Source organism: Propithecus coquereli, unplaced genomic scaffold, assembly GCF_000956105.1.
Source record: "Propithecus coquereli isolate 6110/MARCELLA unplaced genomic scaffold, Pcoq_1.0 Scaffold153, whole genome shotgun sequence".
NCBI classification, from domain to species: Eukaryota; Metazoa; Chordata; class Mammalia; order Primates; family Indriidae; genus Propithecus; species Propithecus coquereli.
Window position 1 is genome coordinate 7,143,488 of NW_012139747.1, and position 18,836 is coordinate 7,162,323.

The window sequence follows — 18,836 nt, forward strand, 5'->3', positions numbered from 1 at the left end:
CAGCCTTTTCGTTGCTAAGCCTGGCAATCCTAAGAGGCAAGCCCCTCAAGGAATTTGAAGCACAGGAGTAACATGATCTAAGATTTAATAAGTACATTTATTTACAAAATCAAAATTTTAGATTACTATAAATAGGTTCAGAGGATTCAGAGGCACATAAATAAGTCCAGGAGCATTTAGATATACTCATGGTGCAAAGTCCCCATCTAATGGGTAAAGCAGTCCATGCAGATGATAACCTTGACCGACCTCCACCTGGCCTGGGGGAACCCGGGCTGCCTCTGCGTTTCCTGGGTCCACCTTTGCATAGACCTTTACTGCTCCCCCGGCCCTATCGTGCCCAATAACTCATTCCATCCTTACCACATCCCCATGTGGAAATTAGGTCACATCAATTGTAATTAGTCATTAAGCAGATGTAGAAACAGGCTCAGAGAGGTGAAGTGACCTACCCAAGGTCACACAGGGAGGCAGCAAAAGGGCCAAGGTTACAACTCGGGTCTGTGCAACTCCAAAGCTCTTTCCCCTCCTCCCCGCTGCTCCGGGTCCTGCCAGGCGTCCAGCGTGCAGTTGGCCTGTCTACCCCTCCCGGGCCCGGGGCAGTGGCGGGGGCCTGGGGCCGACGCGGGTCGCGGGTGTAAGGAGCGGGAAGGAGCCCCCAGCGGCAGCTGCTGGCCTCAGTGCCTGTCGTAGCTTCTCTGGAGCCGGGCGTGCAGGTGGCGGACCCTCCTTGCCTCCTGGGCGGCGAAGAAGGAGGCGGCGATGGCGTGTCGCAGGCGGCGGGCGTAGGTGTCCAGTAGCACCGTGGCGCACGCCAGGAGCTGCAGGGCCCCGGCGGTCAGGGGCGCGGCGGCGCCGGGGCGCCGGGCGGGCAGCAGCCGGCAGCCGGCCGCGGTGAGCCGCAGCTCCCACTGGAAGGAGCGCTGGGCGGACAGGAAGGGGCTCTGCGGGGGCGGCTGGTTGAAGAGGAAGGGGATGAAGCCCAGGACGGTGTATGCAGCCTTCAAAAAGGAGAAAAAGGCTGGGTCAACAGACGGCCGCCCGGGGCCACTGCCACTCGCAAAGGCTCGCCCAACTTTCCCTGCTTTCATGTGCAAAATGGGCACAGAAATAACCTTGCTTCCAGGGTTTGAGGAGGACTGAATGAGGCAGGGAGTCTGCAACGGGCTCTTTGGGCAAATAAAAAGCACCATGCAAATGTTATTTTCGTTATCATTGTCTCTGAGCAGAATATTCTGGAGAAAATGAATGATTGTGAGCATTTACTCCTTGCTGAGCTCTTAGTGAATACTTAAGATGTGCTATCAACTATTCCATCAAATATGCACAATTCTTTGAGATCGAGGCCAGCAGGAGCCTCATTTAAAAGATGGGGCCAGGATCCAGCCACTGCCACACTCCAGCCTGGGCGACAGAGACCCTCTCTCTAAATAAATAAGACAAGATAAAAAAAAATAAGAAAATAAAATACCCAAAGCCACACAATAGATTACATGTGACCAACCCCAAGGATTGGTCCCAGGCAAGGTGGGTCCCAGTACCCTGCTGGTGAGCATTAGGGCACTCTACTTCCCCTGATCTGTCATAGCCAGGAAGAATGTTGTCTAGAGGGCAGGGAAGTGAGAGGTTAACCATCTGAGCTTTGGGTCAGACTGCTTGGGTTGGATCCTGGTTCTGCCAACACCAACCTCTCCATGTGGCACAGTGGGCACGAGCTGGGGGTCCATAGTATTCTTAGAGGCCCATGAAAATGTTTTAATTTTGTTTACAATCAGAAGAACAAAATGAACTTTTAAGTGGAAGAATGTGTCTCACTATATAATAATATTAATCTGTTTGTTTTTATACCAATGCAGTCATTGATATTTATTATGGAAGAAGGAGCCCATGAAGGTAAATGCCAAGGGCCCACAAAAAGTCACAGTGCAGCCCTGGTTCTGCCACTTATAGGTTAGATGAATTTGGACAAGTTCCCCAACTTCTCTAAGCCTTAATATCTTCATCTGTAAAATGGGGATGATAATAATTCCTATCTCATAGGATCATGGTGGTGATTAAATGAGCTACCCTAGCTCATCAGTTCTGAGATGCATACTTTTTCACATTTTAACACCTTTGAAATCGGGATGTGACTTAAAATCAATATGACTTGTAACCACTTTCAGCAGCCCAGGCAGGTGGGCTGTGTTTGCAGGCATCAACTTGGTCTGATGTCTCCTATGGTCACTTCAATTAGGTGCATTGTTGGCATGTATTTGAAGTTTGATTGCCATTTCAAAATCTCCTCAAAAAAAAAAAAATCCTGCTTTGATTTAGCTTAGCAGTGAATGGTTACTGTGTCCAGGACAGAGTAGCAGGGCATGAATGTGGTATTAGTGAAGCAAGTATTCACTTTGGACAGATGACTCTTGTCCCATAGTTTTTGGCCAAGCAGCAACCTGTGAAAGAAGGTTCATGCAAATAGATAGAGCTGAGTTACGTTCAGTCACTAACCCACGTGTGAAAGAATAGCCTGTCACACTCCAAATGGTTCAACTGAAAGTAGGGGAAACTTCCAAAGCCCTTGGAAAAGATGAAAGAATTTCAAAGCAATGAGGACAAGGCGTAGCCAATTCCTGCTTTCCCAGAGGACCAGAGAGTGCCAGCATCAAAACTTGCAGAGTGGGTGTCTGTAGCTTGCAAGAAAATGCTGGCAACAACAAGTGAGGTATCACCAGCCCTCTTGACGGCACAGAGAACCATACTGGGTGGAAAATCTCAGACACTGACTCCCAGGATGGGGTCATTGAGAAGAACTGGGCTCTAATGGGAGCATGTTTTAGGAAAACCACCAAACTATTTCTCTGTCTTTCTTTTTATGTCTACAGGAGAGAGAGATGATAAAATAAATCTGTGTTAAATTGTAAGTGAACCACCTTATACACATACAATTAAAATTTCCAGTGATAAGAAATCATTGTGTCAAAGTTTAATAGGCAGTATTTTCTGTCCTAATGATACATAAAATAGTGGAGTGACTTATAATTGATGGCATGTTAGATTGCATGAAATACAGTAAATCAAGGAACTCAACACATTGCTTTCCTGTGACCTACAGTTAAGAAATGCATTTTATAGCACCTTCTAAGCACAGATTGTACGGTAATCGAAGAAAAATTTCACAAAACAATACATACCCTTATCACCTACAATATACTCTAATAATTTTCTAGTCTATTCTATTTCATTTTAAAAAAAAGCTGGCCCCTCTTAAATTGATTAGATTGATTTCATGCAGTTTGTAAAACACCTTTCTTCAGGGGGCGATGGGTAAAAACCTACCTATCAGGTACAATGAACGCTATTTGGGTGATGGGCACGCTATTAGCCCCGACTTAAGCATTATAAAAGGTATCCATGTAACAAAAACATTTGTGCCCCCTTAATATTTTGAAATTAAAAAAAACACTTTTTAAACAAAATTTATTTTTATTTTTCTTTTTTTCAGATAGCCATGTCACCCTGTCTCCCAGGCTGGAGCAGTGGAGCAATTGTAGCTTACTGCAGCCTCGAACTTCTGGCCTTAAACAATCCTCCCACTTCAGCCTCCAGAGTACGTAGGACTGCAGGCATGCGCCACCATGCCCGCTTGAAAAACACTTTTCTAGTATATACGTACTTGATAAAAATAAGCTATTAATATCATTAGCTCAGGATCTGACACTTTGGTATATTTTACACAATGAAGTTTTGTATGAGATCTCACCATTAAAAATAAAAAATAAAAAGATTTTGGCAAAAGACAAGATTAAAAAACACAAATCTTGACCCTATAGTAAATATACCCAATAGTAAGTCGATAGTAAACATTTTATATATTTCTATTAAAAAGGTAAATATGTCAGGCTTTGCGGGCCATACGGTCCCCTATCACACTGCTCAACTTTGCCTTTTAGAACAGCCACGGATAATACACAAGCAAGTGGCATGGCTATGTTCCAATAAAACTTTATTTACAAAACTGGGAAGCTGCCTGATTTGCCCTGAGGGCCATAGTTGGCTGACTCCAAATCTAGATCATTCCAAAGACCTCCTCTAGTCTGATAGATACGAATGTGAGTTACGGAGAACAGCCACTGTTTATTAAATGTCTCCTATGTGCATGGAGCTTACCAGGTACTTTTAGAGACATCACCACACTGTAAGACTCACAATAGCCTCGTAGTGTGGGGAGGATCGATCCAATTTGTACAAATAAGGAAAATGAGGCTAGGACTTGCTGCTGCTTATGAAAGGAGTGACTTGAGGGCAAGTTATTCTAAGGTCCCTGAGTACCGGCATCCTCACCTGCAATAGGGGTGAAAATATTATAGAACCCACTTCATTGCTCCCACTGTTGCGGGAATCAAAAGACTTCATCTACCCACAGCCCAGGACCCCACGGCTTGTTCAAGGGCTACGACTTGGAGGCAAGTGAAATTTAATTGCAAGTCAAGGAGTTAACAATCCCCCACATTCCCTCAAGGAAATGACCCTGTGCTCATCGTCCCAGCCTTGCACTTACATCATACTTGACCGTGAGCGTGATGGGCACAGTGGGCAACTTCTGAGCCCAGTCGACAGCCGCCTGTGCCAGGAGGAAGGCCACGTGGTCTGTGGCCACCGTCACAGCCATTGCTACCAGGAGCAGGGTGAGCAGCCCCAGCCTTAGGAGACAGCTCAGCAGCTCCTCCTGTGACAGCCTCAACCGGGCCGCCTGGAGCAGCCACGCAGGCGGACAAGCCACCAGGTGTGTGGCCTGGGCCTGTGCCAGCCGCTGTGCCAGCTGCTGTGTAGCGTAGATGTTGTCAAACCCCAGGTCAGTCAGGTAGCGATGGAGGTACCAGGCCGACTCCGCCAGGAGGCCCAGCATAAAGAGCCCTGTGACCACCCGCTGCATCCCCAGTGCTGCTGCCCGGGCCAGAGACTCCAGGCCAGAGAAATCCTCCAGGATCTGCTGAGTGACCCCAAGCATGTGCAGCCGGAAGGCAGAGCCATTGCCCAGGGTCTCGAAGGTCAGGCGCCGGCTGCCCGCTTGGCCTGTGGGGCCCAGAGCCTCGGACGCCGCATGCAGTTGGTGAGTGGTATTGAGCAGACTCTCCAGGGATCCCTCTGTGACGCACCTCAGCACCTGCCCAGCTGCACCCACGTTGGCCAGGATGTTTGGCACCACAGCAATGGCCAGGGTGGCAGCACTATAGGACAGGAGCAGCCGGCGGCCCTGCTCTGTGCCCAGGGTGGGCACGCTGAGCACAAACAGGCAGCGGACTGGGGGCACCAGGCCCAGGCCCAGGAAGACCAGGAGGCCACAGACAGTGGCCACCATGGCTGAAGGTCCCGGAGGAAAAAGCAGCGAGGACATCAGCCAGTGATGGGTCAGACCCGTGGCAGCAGCAGCCAGAGAAGCACACAGGAGGAGCTGGGTCAGCAGCTGGCCACAGCTGGCGGGGACAGGCTGGGAGAAGTCATCCCAGGCAGCTTGCAGTGGGGCAAGGGCCCTGCAGAGCCCCAAGTGCCAGAACCTCCACCTGCACACAAGGAAATTGGGGGGCCCTCTATCAGGAGGGTGGGGGCAGGTGGGTGTCTGCCCACTGCCCCTGCCCCACAAACCCATCGCCCTGCCTGCTAACAGACTCCACACTGTTAGCCACAGGAGCAGGCACACTTCCCAGGTGGACCAATCAGTTACCCACCCCATAGTCACACGATAGGCTGAACCAATCAGAGCCTTCCCCAGAATTATTCTCACTGGAGCTGTCAAGGAGGAGCCCAGTTTCCATGCGGTTCCTGAGGATGTGAGGGTGGATGTGAGTCTGAGCTGCTAGAATTCAAAATTACAGTCTTGTGAGGGCAACTGGTCCAAGAGGATGAAAGAATCATGGAGCAAGAAGCACAGATGAGAGAGAGAGAGAATGAGGGAGAGGGGAAGGGGGAGGAAGAGGAAATGGCAGGAGGGAGAGGGAGAAACGATGGGGGAGGGGAGGGAGACTATTTCACTTGAATTCACAATCTTGGTGGCTCACCATATGCTCCTGGACATTGCCTTCTTTATTGACTTTGGGGTCTCCTCTATAATCTAGGGGTGAGGAGGGTGGACCAGCTGGCCTCTGAGGAAATTTTCTATGCTATTGTCCTTATATTTATTCATTCGACAAATATTTATTAAGCAACTACTATGTGTTAGCCACTGGAGAAACAGGAATAAATAACACAGACAAACTCCCTGCCTTCATAGGGCTTACACTAAAGAATGACAGCGGAGGAACAGTAAGAAGAGGTTGGATTCTGGATGCATTTTATTGGCGGAGTCCACAAGATTTGCAGACCAATTGGCTGTGGGCTGTGAGAGAGAGAGGGGAGTCAAGAATGATGGCAATGAGCTTTCGTGCCTGAGCGACTGGAAGCACCCAGGTGTTGCTTCCTGGGATGGGAACTCTGGGGTCAAATCAGGTTGGAGTGGAGGGGAGAGGAGGAATTCAGGTTAGAACTCTTAAGTTTGAGATCCGATTTAGTCAATCAGTGAAGCTTGTGAGAATGTGGTTGGAAAGATAAGTCTGGAATTCAGAGAGATCAGGCTGGAGATAGAAAGTTGGGAGTCACTGGTTTATAGACAGTATTTAAAGCCATGGAGCAGGATGAGATTCCCCAGGAGAGAGTGTTGCTGGGGAGGAGAGAGATCCGAGGACTGAGCCCCAGGCCATTCCAGGGTTAGGGGTTTTTTGATGAAGAGGAGCCAGCAAAGGACACTGAGAAACCAATATGGTGCTTGGGAAACCAAGTAAACAAGATGTTTCGAGAAGAAGGGAGTGATTGCATATGTCAAATGCTGTTGAAGGGTCAGGAAAGATGGGGAGTGAGAAATGCCTATTGGATTTAGCCACTTGGAGGTCACTTGGAATGGGCAGCTTGGTGGCTTGTTTTGGGCCAAAACCTTAACTAGGTAGGGTCCAGGAGAGACTGGAAGGAAAAGAATGAGAGATACAAATACAGACAACTCCTCAGAGTAATTCCCACAGTAAAGGAGCAGAAATATGGAGCAGTAGCTGGTAGGGAAAAATGGGACCAAGAGAGTTCACTTAAGGTGCAATATGTAGCACGTTTGCAGTTGGGAGCACATATCGCAATGGGAGACATTGACGAAGGGGAGATTTATTGGAGGGACTACATTTTACCTGGGTGAGTCAGGAGAGTTTCCTGGAAGAGGTGACATTCTAGCTGGGGGTGGAAGGACAAGTATCCATTCTTAGGTGGAGAAGAGGGCTTGGGCGTCCCTGACAGAAGGAACAGCGTGTGCAAAGGTCCTGTGCTCTGTCAGGAGATGGGGAGCTGGGAGGGTGAGGACACAGTGGGAAGCTGGGATGCAGCGAGGCCTCTGGGGCCGGGGTGGAGGTTGCAATCCTGTGGCCCCAGGGGCTGGATCCAGTGTGCAGCGTGCAAGTGTGCTTTATCTTGGCCCACAGCGTGTGTGTGCGTGTGTGTGTGTGTGTGTGTGCGTGTGTGTGTGTGTGTGTGTGTGTGTGTGTGTGTGTGTTAGCTGCCCCCATTTGGAAACAAGAAAGTTTCATGCTGAAATCCAGATTTCCAGCTTTTCTTGAGAAATGAGAGGATCTGGGTTAGTGGTCCTGCCTTTGCAGTAGGCGGCTGGAGCTGAGTGTCCACTGCCCTCTTTGACAAGGGGGCACCCCCTGCACTGTGCCCCCCACTTATTGACATATGGGGGTGCATGTGCACCTGAGGCCTCACACAGGTGCATTTGAATCTGAGTCTAAACACCCCCTCCTACTCTATAATTAGCATGTGGAACACAGTGGCTTTTGGAGTAATAACTAATAATAAAAATGATTTTAAGAATTGAAAGCCAAGTACTAAATCATATTGGGTGACAAGTCCTGTGCTGGGTTTTGTAAATGACAACGAAACCAGTGGCCGTTTACAGAGGGCTTATTCCGAGCCGAGCATATGCCAAGTCCTAAGCATTTTCTCCTTCAATTCTGGCAATAGCCTGGTCGTTATGATATAGTAACAGACATTATTATTACTCCCATTTCACAGATGAGGAAACTGAGACTCAGAGAGGTGAGGATTTCCCCAAGGTCACACAGCCAGGGAATGGCAGAGCTTGAGACATGCACCGTACCAATCACACCTGACTGCTGACTGTTTTCCTGCCTGTGGCCTCAGTCACCTAAATCCCCAGACTTACCAGGTCCTGAAGAGGGGCTCAGCTGCTCCGTGGAGGCCCTGCATGCTCCCAGAACAGCAGCGGTGTCGGGCGGGCAGTCTGGCTGCTGTGGCAGGTGGAGAGGAAGTAGGGGAATCGCTGGGCCTTGGGAAACCCTGTGGCTTCTGCTTTCCCCTGCTTTTATCCAGCCCTCCTGGCTGCCTTGTCCCGCCCTGCTGGTGACCCACCTCCCAGAGGGCTGGGCGACCTGCCTTATTCTCTCCCGCAGGGAGGAGTGTGTGGCAAGTGTGCGAGGAGAGAAAGAAAGCCTTTCCCAAACACCTCTAATTCTGATAGCAAGAAGGTAGAATCGGTTCCATTTTACAGAGGAGGAAACTGAGGTTCAGCAAAACCATACAGTTTCTACTTATTAGCAGTAGTGACGGACAACCACTCCCCTCTGCTCCCTCTTCCCCTCCCCCTGCATAGTTTTCTGCCTCAAAGGGAGCCTGACCCCTGACTCTTAGGGGAGCGGGAACCCAGAGGTGATGATCAGACCTGTGGCTAAGACAGGGAGCGGTGGCTCTGGGTCTCCTGCTCCAGCTCCCTTCCTGCCTCTACCCTGCCTTGAACCTGGCTTCACATCACAGCTCTGCCCCTCCCTAGCTGTGTGACCTCAGGCAGGGGACCTCTTCTCTGTGGCAGTTTCCTCCTTTTTAAAAAAAATGATTGATGATAACAGTTAACATGTATCGAGCACTTACTATGCATCGGGAGCTCTTCTAAACGATTTCTGCCAAATTCACCGAATCACTACTTTCAATGTCCCTTTGCAGTGGGGATGTTATTTGCATTCTTCATCTCAGAAAACTGAGACCCAGGGAACTAAGTCACCAACCACGCCACTCCGCTGTGACTGGCACAGCCATGATTTCTGTCCAGCAAGCCGGCTCCAGAGTTCACCAGTTGACCACCAGGCTCTCCTCCTGCGGAGGGGGTAGTTCACAGACTTCGTAATTACCTCGTAGTGCATCTACAAACAGTAGGCACTCAATAAATGTAAATTCCCTGGAGGCACCCTCTGTAGTCATCACCCTGCAGGTCTGCTTCTAGGCTGTTCTGAAAGCCAGTTCCTACCTAGAACATTTCTCCCCTGCATCTCTGTGCCCCAACGGGTTGCTAGCAGGACTTCCTGCCCCAGGAGGCCTCTCCTGAAGCCCCCAGCCTCCCACCTTGTGGGACGGACCAGTAGGGGACACAGCTAGGTGGTATTCGGGACCGCCTGTCATTTTCCCTTATAAGGACATGTTGCCTGGGCCACTTGCTCAGGCCTGGATAAGGGAAGTGACATTCTCTCTCATAGTCACAACGATTGAATGAGACACCTGTGGCCAGAACCCTCAGAGCACCTAATACCCTTCCCAGAACCTGAGCCCCTCCAGGAAGCCGGGCCGGCAACCAGGTCTGCAAGAACTAAGCCCGCACAGTAGATTGGGGCAGCAAGCTCACGTGCCCACAGGGGCTGGCCAGCTAAGGTGACCGACAAAGCAGGTCTGTGCACACAGAGAGGATTGCAAAGTGCAGACCCCTTCGAAACGGGCAGCTGCCGTTGACGGTCCAAGACCCTGGAATGAGGTCCAACATTATCAGATTTTCTAATTTTTCCACAGATGTCAGTCATTCCCCTTTTTATGTAAATATCCGGCATTAAAAAAAAAATGAAGACTACTGTGCAGACCAATCTTGACAGGTCTTGGGCCGCAAATCTGTAACTTCTACAGGAGGGCTCGGCCAGGCCAGCTGTCTAGCTGTTCTGCTGAAAACTGCAGGGGCCCTGGGCTGAAGGCAGCGACCTGAACTCAAGTGCCAGCTTTGTCACTTACTGTGCTGTGTGTCCTTGGGCACGACGCTGTTCCTCTCTTAAGCTGTGCATCCTTTGCTATAAAGAGGGGAATGCAGTGTCTGCTTCTTAAGGTTGTCTGAGGGTTGAACGAGACCAGGCATGTGGAGTGTTCCGGAAGCAGTAGACAAACGCCCTGCTCCCTCCTGCCTGAGCTGAGTGGCAGCTCTGCCTGCGTGAGCCCCCGCCTGCTCAGACTTGGCTGTTCAGGCCTCTGTGATGCCCACCGAGCCACGCCGGCCTGGGTCCCATCACATGGAAACCTTCAGGGCATTGAGCAGATCAGAAGGGAAAGATGGAAGACAACCACCAGCATTTGCCCAGTTTCTGCATGGGCACCAGGGAGCTGATTGGGAAAGGACCCTGTAGGTCGTTTCCAGAAGTTCCTCTGGTGGATACGCAAGACTTGGGAGCCTGGGGGAATGGGGGGAAAAGGTGAAAGATATTTTTGGCTTTCCTGGGTACACGTAGGCAGCCACCTCTGTCTATATAAGGCTGGCCTGACCTCAAAGCCCACAACATCCGGAGGGGGCTTCTGAATCATCAAAAATAGAACCACTGTGTTGAGGGGAATTTGTGGGCGGAGGACTCAGAGCCATAAGACAGAAGAGGAAGAGGAAGCGGGGAGCCTCCAGATCCGCCCGGGGAGCTCGGTCTGGGAACAGAATCAGAGGTCCATAGGGTGTTAACAGTCATCGAATTCTTCAGCCTGCGGGGATAGGATGTTGCCACCGTCCAGATGGTTTGAGGGTGCAAAGAGGTAGCTGAAATCTTAGCATATGGCCGGCGCTACCCAACAGAAACAATACGAGCCACCAATAGGAGCCGTACGTGTAATTTAAACCTTTCTAGCAGCCACATAAAAAACGGAAATTAACTGTAAGAAAACATTTCATTCAACGTAATATATCCAAGATATCCTTTCAACATGTAAACAATATAATAAATTATTAATGGGATAGTTTACATTCACTTTCTTATACTATGCTTTTAAAATCTGGTGTGATAATAGATCACTTCCATCATTACAAAAAGTTCTGTTGAGCAGTGCTGCTCTAGGCCATTGGAACCAGTGACCACCAACGCTGGAATAGACCTTCCGGATCACGTGGTGCAGGAGTCATACATCCAAACGCCTTCACAGGCCGGGAAGGTGAGAGCGGAAAGAAGAGAGCCAGCGTGAGACACTAAGGAGTGGTGGGGACTGAGGCCAGTGAAAGCGTTCACACTCCCACTTAAGCTTCCCTCACAAACTACGCTGCTCCAAACAACCGTCGTCTGGTGGCGATGAGGGTCTCATATTGCTAGATCTTCCGGTCTTTTCCAAGAGGAGCAGAAATTCAGATTTTTATGTGAAGTTTCCTGAATTTTAAAGATTAGCAACCAATGAATAATTTAAAACTCACTGGGGAGAGGGCAAACAAAAACCTGACTGAAGGCCAGCGGCGGAGCTGGGGACCACCGGATCGCAAGCTCTGTTTTGGTGTAAACTCTGTGTGTCACGTTCCTGTGGCTTCGCTTCTCCAGACCCCTCCCCACTCTCCTGCACCGGGCAGGGGGACCCCCATGGGCTGTGTCAAAGATTCCCTTGTATTCTGGCTTCTGTTGGTGCAACACGTGACATTTTGTGTGTCAACTTGGCTGGGCCATAGTGCCCAGATAGTTAGTCAAACATTATTCCGGATGTTTCTGTGAAGGTGTTTTTGGGTGAGATGAACCTTTACATCAGTGGCCTTAGAGTAGAGCAGATTGCCCTGCAGAATGTGGGTGGGGTGGGTCGCATCCACCCGTGGAAGGGCTGAAGAGAACGAAAGACTGACCTTCCCCGGGTAAGGGGGCATCTCGCACAGGCAACCTGCAGATTCCAACTGCGACTCTGTCTCCAGCCTGCCACCCTCCCCTCAGATCCTGGACTCTCCAAGCCTCCACGACTGCGCGAGCCATTTCCTAAAATGAGCCTCTCTCTGGCTCTGTCTCTCTCAATGCGACGCACACACACCCTGTTGGGCTGTTCTCTGGGAACCCTGAGCCAGGGAGGGAGGGAGGGAAGGCGATCCCAGGCAGCTCACTCCCTGCAGTTCCCTGGACCCAGCTCTTGCCAGGGGCTCACTCCCTGGAGGCCTGGCAGGCGGTGGGGATTCTCCTCCAGTCCTCGCTCCCTCTCCCGGGGCCGGGTCCTGCCCTTTGCCTGTGACCCGCTACTCTCCACTCACCTTGTACCTAGACCCTTGACTAAGCTCTCCTCACATGAGCTAGTCTGTGAGCTTTCTGCCTCCTGCTGAGACGCCACCCGTGTGGGCTCGTTTCGGAACCCAAAGTCCCACAGAGTAAAGAGACCTGCCCCAGGTCACACCAAGTGTTACGGGTGGAGCCAGGAGTCCGGCGTGGCTTTCTGAACTCATTTAGTGACTTTTATTTCCTCTCTTTTTTTTGCACCTACCATCACCGCTTCATTCATCTGCCCACTCCGCTGTGTCTGTCAGTTTGACACATCTACTAGGACATGTCTGCTGGGACCTGCGGCCTCAAGGCCACACGTGGTCCCCCAGATCCCTGAGTGTGGCCCCTAGACCGAATCCAAACTTCACAGAACAAATCCCTTTATTAAAACGCCACACTCAAGGATCCAGAGGCCACATGTGGCCCCAGGCGGCAGGGTCCCACGCCTGGAGCCCGTCACGCCGTGCACCGGTGGTTCCTCATGTCTGCGTGTCATTGTGTTTTCCTTAGTGTGCTCCCCTGTGTTTTATTTAAACGCTGCCCCAACGATGGCCACCAGGGGCCTCAAACAATATCCTCCTGCACTGTCTCCCTGGGGACCCGTGGGGTAGTCCACTGGGACATGCGCCCTGGAGCAGGACGGCCGGGCCCTAGGAATTCCCCAAGCTGCTGGCCGCGCTGTGACAGTTCAGTGTCACCAGCGGAACTTGAGGGTGTCTGTTTCCTGGCATCCCACCGTCACTTAGTGTCCATGTTTCTGGTGTTTGCCAATCTAATTGGCAAAAATCTTATCATAATTTTCATTTCCCTGATTATGAACAAGTGGGTTTGGGCACCTCTTCATAACCCTGTGGGCCTTTGAGAGATCCCTTTTCAGGATGGCATTTCATACCTTTCGCTCAGTTTTTCTCTTGTGGGCTGTGGTAGGTGCTTCCAAAAAGGGGGCCCACCCTTCCTCCCCTCCCTGTGGGATGCTACCCCCCATCAAGGGGTGGAGTCTGTTTCCCTCCCCGGATCCAGGCCAGTCCTGGGGCCTGCTTTCACCAGTAGAATGCGGCAGAACTGGCATCTTGAATGTCCACGTCCAGGCCTTGGGAGGTCTTATCACTTTAGCTTCTGTCCTCCTCGAAGGCCGCTGTCACGTGAAGAGGTCCAGGCTACTCCTGGAGAAGCCACATGAAGCGTGACCTGGAGGGTCAGTGGCCATTGCGGACATTCCAGCCCCAGGTAAACCCCCAGCTCAGAGGCCCTGGCGACACCGCACAGGCCAGAGACAGCGCCGTCCCGCTGAGCTCTGTCCCAAAGCAGAAACCTGAGCCAAGGAATCGCTGAGTTTCAAGGCTCTAAGTGTTGGGGTGGTTTGTTATGCAGCCACAGGTAAGAAAAACAGGTGTTTTGCTTTGCTTGGTTTTGTCCTTTCTGCCTTGCAGGTGCTCCTTTTGTCTCCTGGCCGGGAGCCCTTTGTATATCTCTGGCGACTCTGCACTAGCCGCCGGCATCTCCCTCGCTCCCGCGGCCGTGCCGGTCACGGCACCCGGCCTTCTGCCCACAGATCTTCTCTTCCTGAGCATGGCAAAGCCCTTCAGGCGTCAAGAACTGAGTAACATCCTGTCGGGCAGTCCTGGGGAGGGTGGGCAGGAGTGTGACACTTTCTAAGGAGAGCTGCAGAGAGAGTGAGCTTGTGACCAGCCAGAAGAGGCAGAATCGGACTTCCAAAACCCGGCAAAGTTCTGGTTCAGAGCGTCCAGCTAAATGAGGCCATCTTTGCTTCTCCGCGCCTCCAACCTCTGCACCTGCAGTCCCCTGCCTGGAATGTTCTCCCCACACCCCCCTAGCATCTCTCTTCCTCCCACGTTGCCATGAGCATCTGACTGATTTCTTCAGGTCTGAGTCCAACGCCACCTCCTCGGAGAAGCCCTCCCTGACCACCCTGGTTGAAGTAGCCTCCAAGTCAGTTTATCACACTGGTCAGTTTCGTTTTCTTCATGATCTCTGTCTAGACCCAGAGTCATTTGATTTCCTGCTGCTGTCTCCTCTGCTAGGATGTAAGTTCCATGCGGGCACATAACAGGTTCTAAATAGATGTTTGTTGAATGAATAAATGGAAGAATGAGTGAGCGAAGAAATGAATCAAAGAGACCCCAGATCAGACGGTAAATGGCTTTCTCACAAATTCTGGTGTAGACTCATGTATTTACTGAACACTTGCAATGTGCCAGAAATTGTTCTAGTGCCAGAGTTGTAGCAGTAAACAAAATAACGTTTATATTTTCATAAGTTTATATTCTAGAGGAAGAGAAAGATAATAAACAAAAAAATAAATAATACAGTATCCTAAGTACTAAAAAGAAAAATATGGCAGAGTATGGGGGTGGGGAGTAACAAGGATGATATCCCAGACAGGATGGACAGGGAAGCCTCTCTGGGAGGTGATATCTGAGTAGGGCCTTGTGGAAAGTGAGGGAGGGAGCCAAGCATATATTTGGGAGCGGAGTGTTCTAGCAGAGGGAACCGCACATGCAAAGGCCCTAAGGCAGGAGGGTTGCGTATGTGGCTGGAGTAGAGAGGACAGGGGAGAGTAGTTGCAAGTGAAGTCAGAGAGGGCAAAGCTGTGGAATCTCCAGGCCAGGAATCTGGGGCTCTGAAGCTCTGTTATGTTCAGAAAGGCAAATAATCTCCGGGTCTAACGTTGATTAACATTCTTTATTTTACAGCATTTTTGATCAGAGTATTTGGAATCATGATTCATCTGGTTACAAATCCTGTGGGTTTCTCTATGAATGAACCTTCGTGCCCCACACAAGGGCACCACGCACCAACCCCAGGGGGCTGTAACTGATTAAATACTGACGGGCTCACTTGGAAAGGAGGTGGAGCTCAACCTCCAACTCAGGGCCTCTCCCCCTGCTCCCTGGGAAACACCATGACTCACTTTTGCTGTGTCAAGGACTAAATGAGTTCAGTCCCCGGGTGCTGCCTTCCTGGCCGCAGCCGAACTGCTCCTTGGGGGAATCTCAGCCCTCCAAGGCACAGGACGGGGGAGTGTGAGGGTTCAGGGTCTCTCTTCTGGTGCCTTTTTGGATGCTGGGCTAACACTGCGCCTTTCCATTCAGCAGACACTTCCTGAGTGCCTGCCCTGCCGAATAATGTGCTATTCATTGGGGGCACCGAGATGGTTCTGCTTGAAACAAGGAGGGAGAAAATCCTCTAGGACATCCCTCTCCAGCCCCAGGCTCATGGGAATACCTCAGTTTTCCCCATCTGTACAAGGGGACAATATTTTGCCTGCCTGAGACATTTTACCCTGGCCTTTTACAAGGCCCCAATTTATCTTTTGACTTTTCTCTCACCCCTGAAAAATGTGGCCTTTGCTAATTAAACATGCCTATCACTTGGAGTGGGGGTAGGAAGATAAAGATCAGCTGCCGGGACAAGAAGCAGCTGCTACCCTGCAGCCACAGAGGTCCCTGAGGGTCCTGGCTGGAGGGGCCATGGGTCACCTATGAGAAGGTGGAGCCCAGGCCTGGCCTTATCCCAGAATTATGGCTGAACTCAATCAGATTAAACAGGAGAATCCTAAACCTCTTGGGTAGAGATGTCAGCTGTGGTTTCTAGAACTCCCCTGGGGTGCTTGGGAGCCCAGAGAAACAGCAAGAAGGCTTTTCACAGTCTCTGTGGCCTTGGAAATTCCCATCACCTGTCCCTCCCCCTGTCTCCAGGGATTGGAAAAAAAAAGTCTCTGGCTGCTGTGTATTAACAGAAGTATTATACCATTCAAACAACTGCTGAAGGATGGAAACCAGCCGAGCAGAACGCACACTGGTTGTGAACAGCTGGAGCAACTGGACCGAAACATTGCAGCCCCCAAAGCCTCTCCCAGGAAAGTGATCCTTAAGAAGGTCTTTCTAGAGTGTAACTTAAAGTAGTCAGTGGGAGATAATATAAGCTGTGCCCATGGGGACAGATGGCCTCCTGTCCCAACTGTATAAGAAAAACGCCATTCCAGATTTGCTGATTGTTGCTGAAATTGGGCTCTCTTGCATCCTAACCATATAACAGCTCACAGATAAAGGAGCTTGTTTCTCAGGCAGCAGATCTGGGAGATATCTGGGCATTGAAGTGCATGAGAAAGAGAAAGTGTCCTAGATAATGAGCCTGTGGACCTGAGTGGACCACTGGAGGTTACACTCTTTGCTTGCTGCATACTGGATTACAGAAAAGAATTGTTTGTCCTGTAGGGTCCTAGCAGCAGGTGGTGGCGACAGCCCACTGGGAGGGCCCAACCTAAAGGGAGTCCCCCAGGGGAATTCAGAAGGTCTGAAGTGTGTCGTTGGCCAAGGTGGGTGGCAGTGCCGTGACATTGGCGGGATGGACAGCAGCCCAATCCGGGAAGGTGCCCAGCTGGAAGATGCTCTGTGCCCAGGTGTTCATGGCCAAACTGAGCAGCAGGACGCCCATCAGGTTCATCAGGAGGCCTGTCCGCACCTGCAAGGGAGCCACGTCATACGAATGGGAACACCCAGGCTCAGAGACGCAGAGGCATTCACCCAAGATCCCACAGCTGGGACGTGATGGAGCCAGGACACAAACCCAGGTTGGTCAATGCCCAAGACCCTTCCACCTTTACACTACCCTGTGCTGTCACTCAAAGAGCTGCAAATGTCCCCATCCATTCAGTGGTCTCTAGGTTCCAGGCATCGTGCGCTATGCCATCGTCAGAGGGTTATGTCATTTAACCCTGAAAGCAACCTTACAAAGGTTATTATTATTAATCCCAATTTTACAGAAGAGGAAAATGAGGCTCAGAGAAGTTAGCTTGCCTGAGGTCATGCAACTTAAGAATAATCTTGTCTGATCATTAAACACCCCAACCCTAAACATATACACATACACGTATGCACATGCATACACCCACACACACATACGTGTGCACATGCATGCAGACATGTGTGCGCGTGCACACATACACACTCTCTCTACATAGGTCTCTATAGGTCGAGGCTATACTTGTCTATTGAGTAGAATTTTCTTCTGTCTCCATCAACAGAAAGCCCCCTCCTTGGAGGCAGATCTGTCTCACCCACACTGCTGCGCCCCCAGTGGCTGGAACATAGAATGCACCCTGCAAATACTTGGGCGATGAGTTAACAAACAAGTCGCTGTCTCCCTTTGCCTCCTCTCTTCCCTGTTTGCTCTGTGTGTCTCCTCCTGCTTCTCTCTCACTCTTGCTCTCTCTCCATTTGTTCTGCTGGGATCCCGTGCCTGGAGCCTGCGCCGTGAGTGGATCAAGCAGACCGTCCTTCTCGGCTGCACCAGCTCAGAAAGGATTGTTTGCATCCCGATGCCCACCGCACAAACGCCCCAGGCAGCCAGTGGAGAAGGAAGAGGCTGCAGGAGGCGGAAGAGTGGAGGCAGGAGCTGGTTCAGCAGGGAGCTTCGGGGACAGGGAACACTTTGCCAATGGCTGGGCCCTGCTGAAAGCCGGTGGGTGCCCCCTACTGCCGCAGCCCTCGGCTTCTCTCTCTCTCCCGGGCACTGAGGCCCACCCTTGAGTCCCAGGGCGCGTCTACTGCTCTCTCTCCTAAAGATCCTCTTCTCTCGTAAAGGCACAGAGCAGGTGGCCAAACAAGCAGGAAGAGAGCTGTGCCCAGAGAGAGGGGGAAGTCCTTTGTCCCTGAAGCAAACAGTGGAAAGTAGTCACTTAAAGCAGTGTTTCCTGAAATTGTCTAAGCATGAGAATCACCCCAGAGTGTCTGCTAAAAAGTACACTCCTGGTCCCACACAGAAGGAGCTATTCAGAGATGGGGCATGGGGTGAGGGGCCCAGGAGCCCTCCCCCACCACCCACCCACCTCTCAGGCCTCTGCTAGACGGTGCCCAGACTCACCATGTCTTTGGCCAGCAAGTGTCCAGAGGCAAAGGCGATTGAGTTGGGGGGCGTTGAGACCGGGAGCATGAAGGCATAGGAGCAGCCCACCGTGCCGGGGATCATCAGATACAGCGGGTGCACCCTCAGGCGGATGGCCTGGGCCAGGAAGAGGCGGGAGAGAGCAGGGTAGAGACAGGTACAGAGAGACCAGAACAAGCGATGGAGATAGTTGGAAAGAGAGTGACGCAAAGACGTAGAGGCAGAAAGACAAAGACACACAGGGAGGGGCAGCGTGAAGAACAATGGAGAGAAGAGAGAGTCGGAGAGAGAAATGCAGTCCGAAAGACAGACGCACAGGCAGAGGCAGACAAGAAGGGAACCAGACAGAGAGAGGGAGAGAACATTCCCAGGGTTAGTGACATTCCAAGTGCTGTTTCATCAGCGATGGGCTGGGGCGATCTATGTAGAACACTCCTTCTCAAATGTGAACGGGCATCAGGACCACCTGGAGAGCTTGTTAAAACCCAGAGGGTTGCCCCACCCTGCCCAGAGTGGCCGATTGGGCAGGTCTGGCTGGACGCAAGAATTTGCATTTCTAACAAGCTAACAAGCTCCCTTGGTGACGCTGGGGCTGCAGGCTGAGAACCAGGGCTCTGAAATCACCAGCCC

The 18,836-nt window shown here is 51.1% G+C and overlaps 2 protein-coding genes across 3 annotated transcripts in view; both read right to left on the reverse strand.

Annotated features, from left to right (window-relative positions):
* Positions 1 to 624: 624 nt before the first annotated feature.
* OCSTAMP (osteoclast stimulatory transmembrane protein) lies at positions 625 to 8,265 on the reverse strand. Its single transcript, XM_012640431.1, has 3 exons — positions 8,222 to 8,265; positions 4,544 to 5,546; positions 625 to 1,001 (listed from the first exon to the last, which is right to left on the reverse strand). Exons 1-3 carry the CDS (start codon positions 8,263 to 8,265, stop codon positions 678 to 680), a joined length of 1,371 nt encoding a protein of 456 aa, XP_012495885.1. The 3' UTR covers positions 625 to 677.
* A 7,483-nt stretch (positions 8,266 to 15,748) lies between these two features.
* SLC13A3 (solute carrier family 13 (sodium-dependent dicarboxylate transporter), member 3) overlaps positions 15,749 to 18,836 on the reverse strand; it is a 67,224-nt gene continuing 64,136 nt past the window's right edge. For both annotated transcript variants that reach the window (XM_012640483.1, XM_012640482.1), the window contains 2 exons: positions 18,186 to 18,323; positions 15,749 to 16,784 (listed from right to left, as the gene is read on the reverse strand). In XM_012640483.1, the coding sequence (XP_012495937.1) occupies positions 16,608 to 16,784; positions 18,186 to 18,323 (315 nt within the window). In that variant the 3' untranslated portion in view covers positions 15,749 to 16,607. The remainder of the gene's footprint in view (positions 16,785 to 18,185; positions 18,324 to 18,836) is intronic.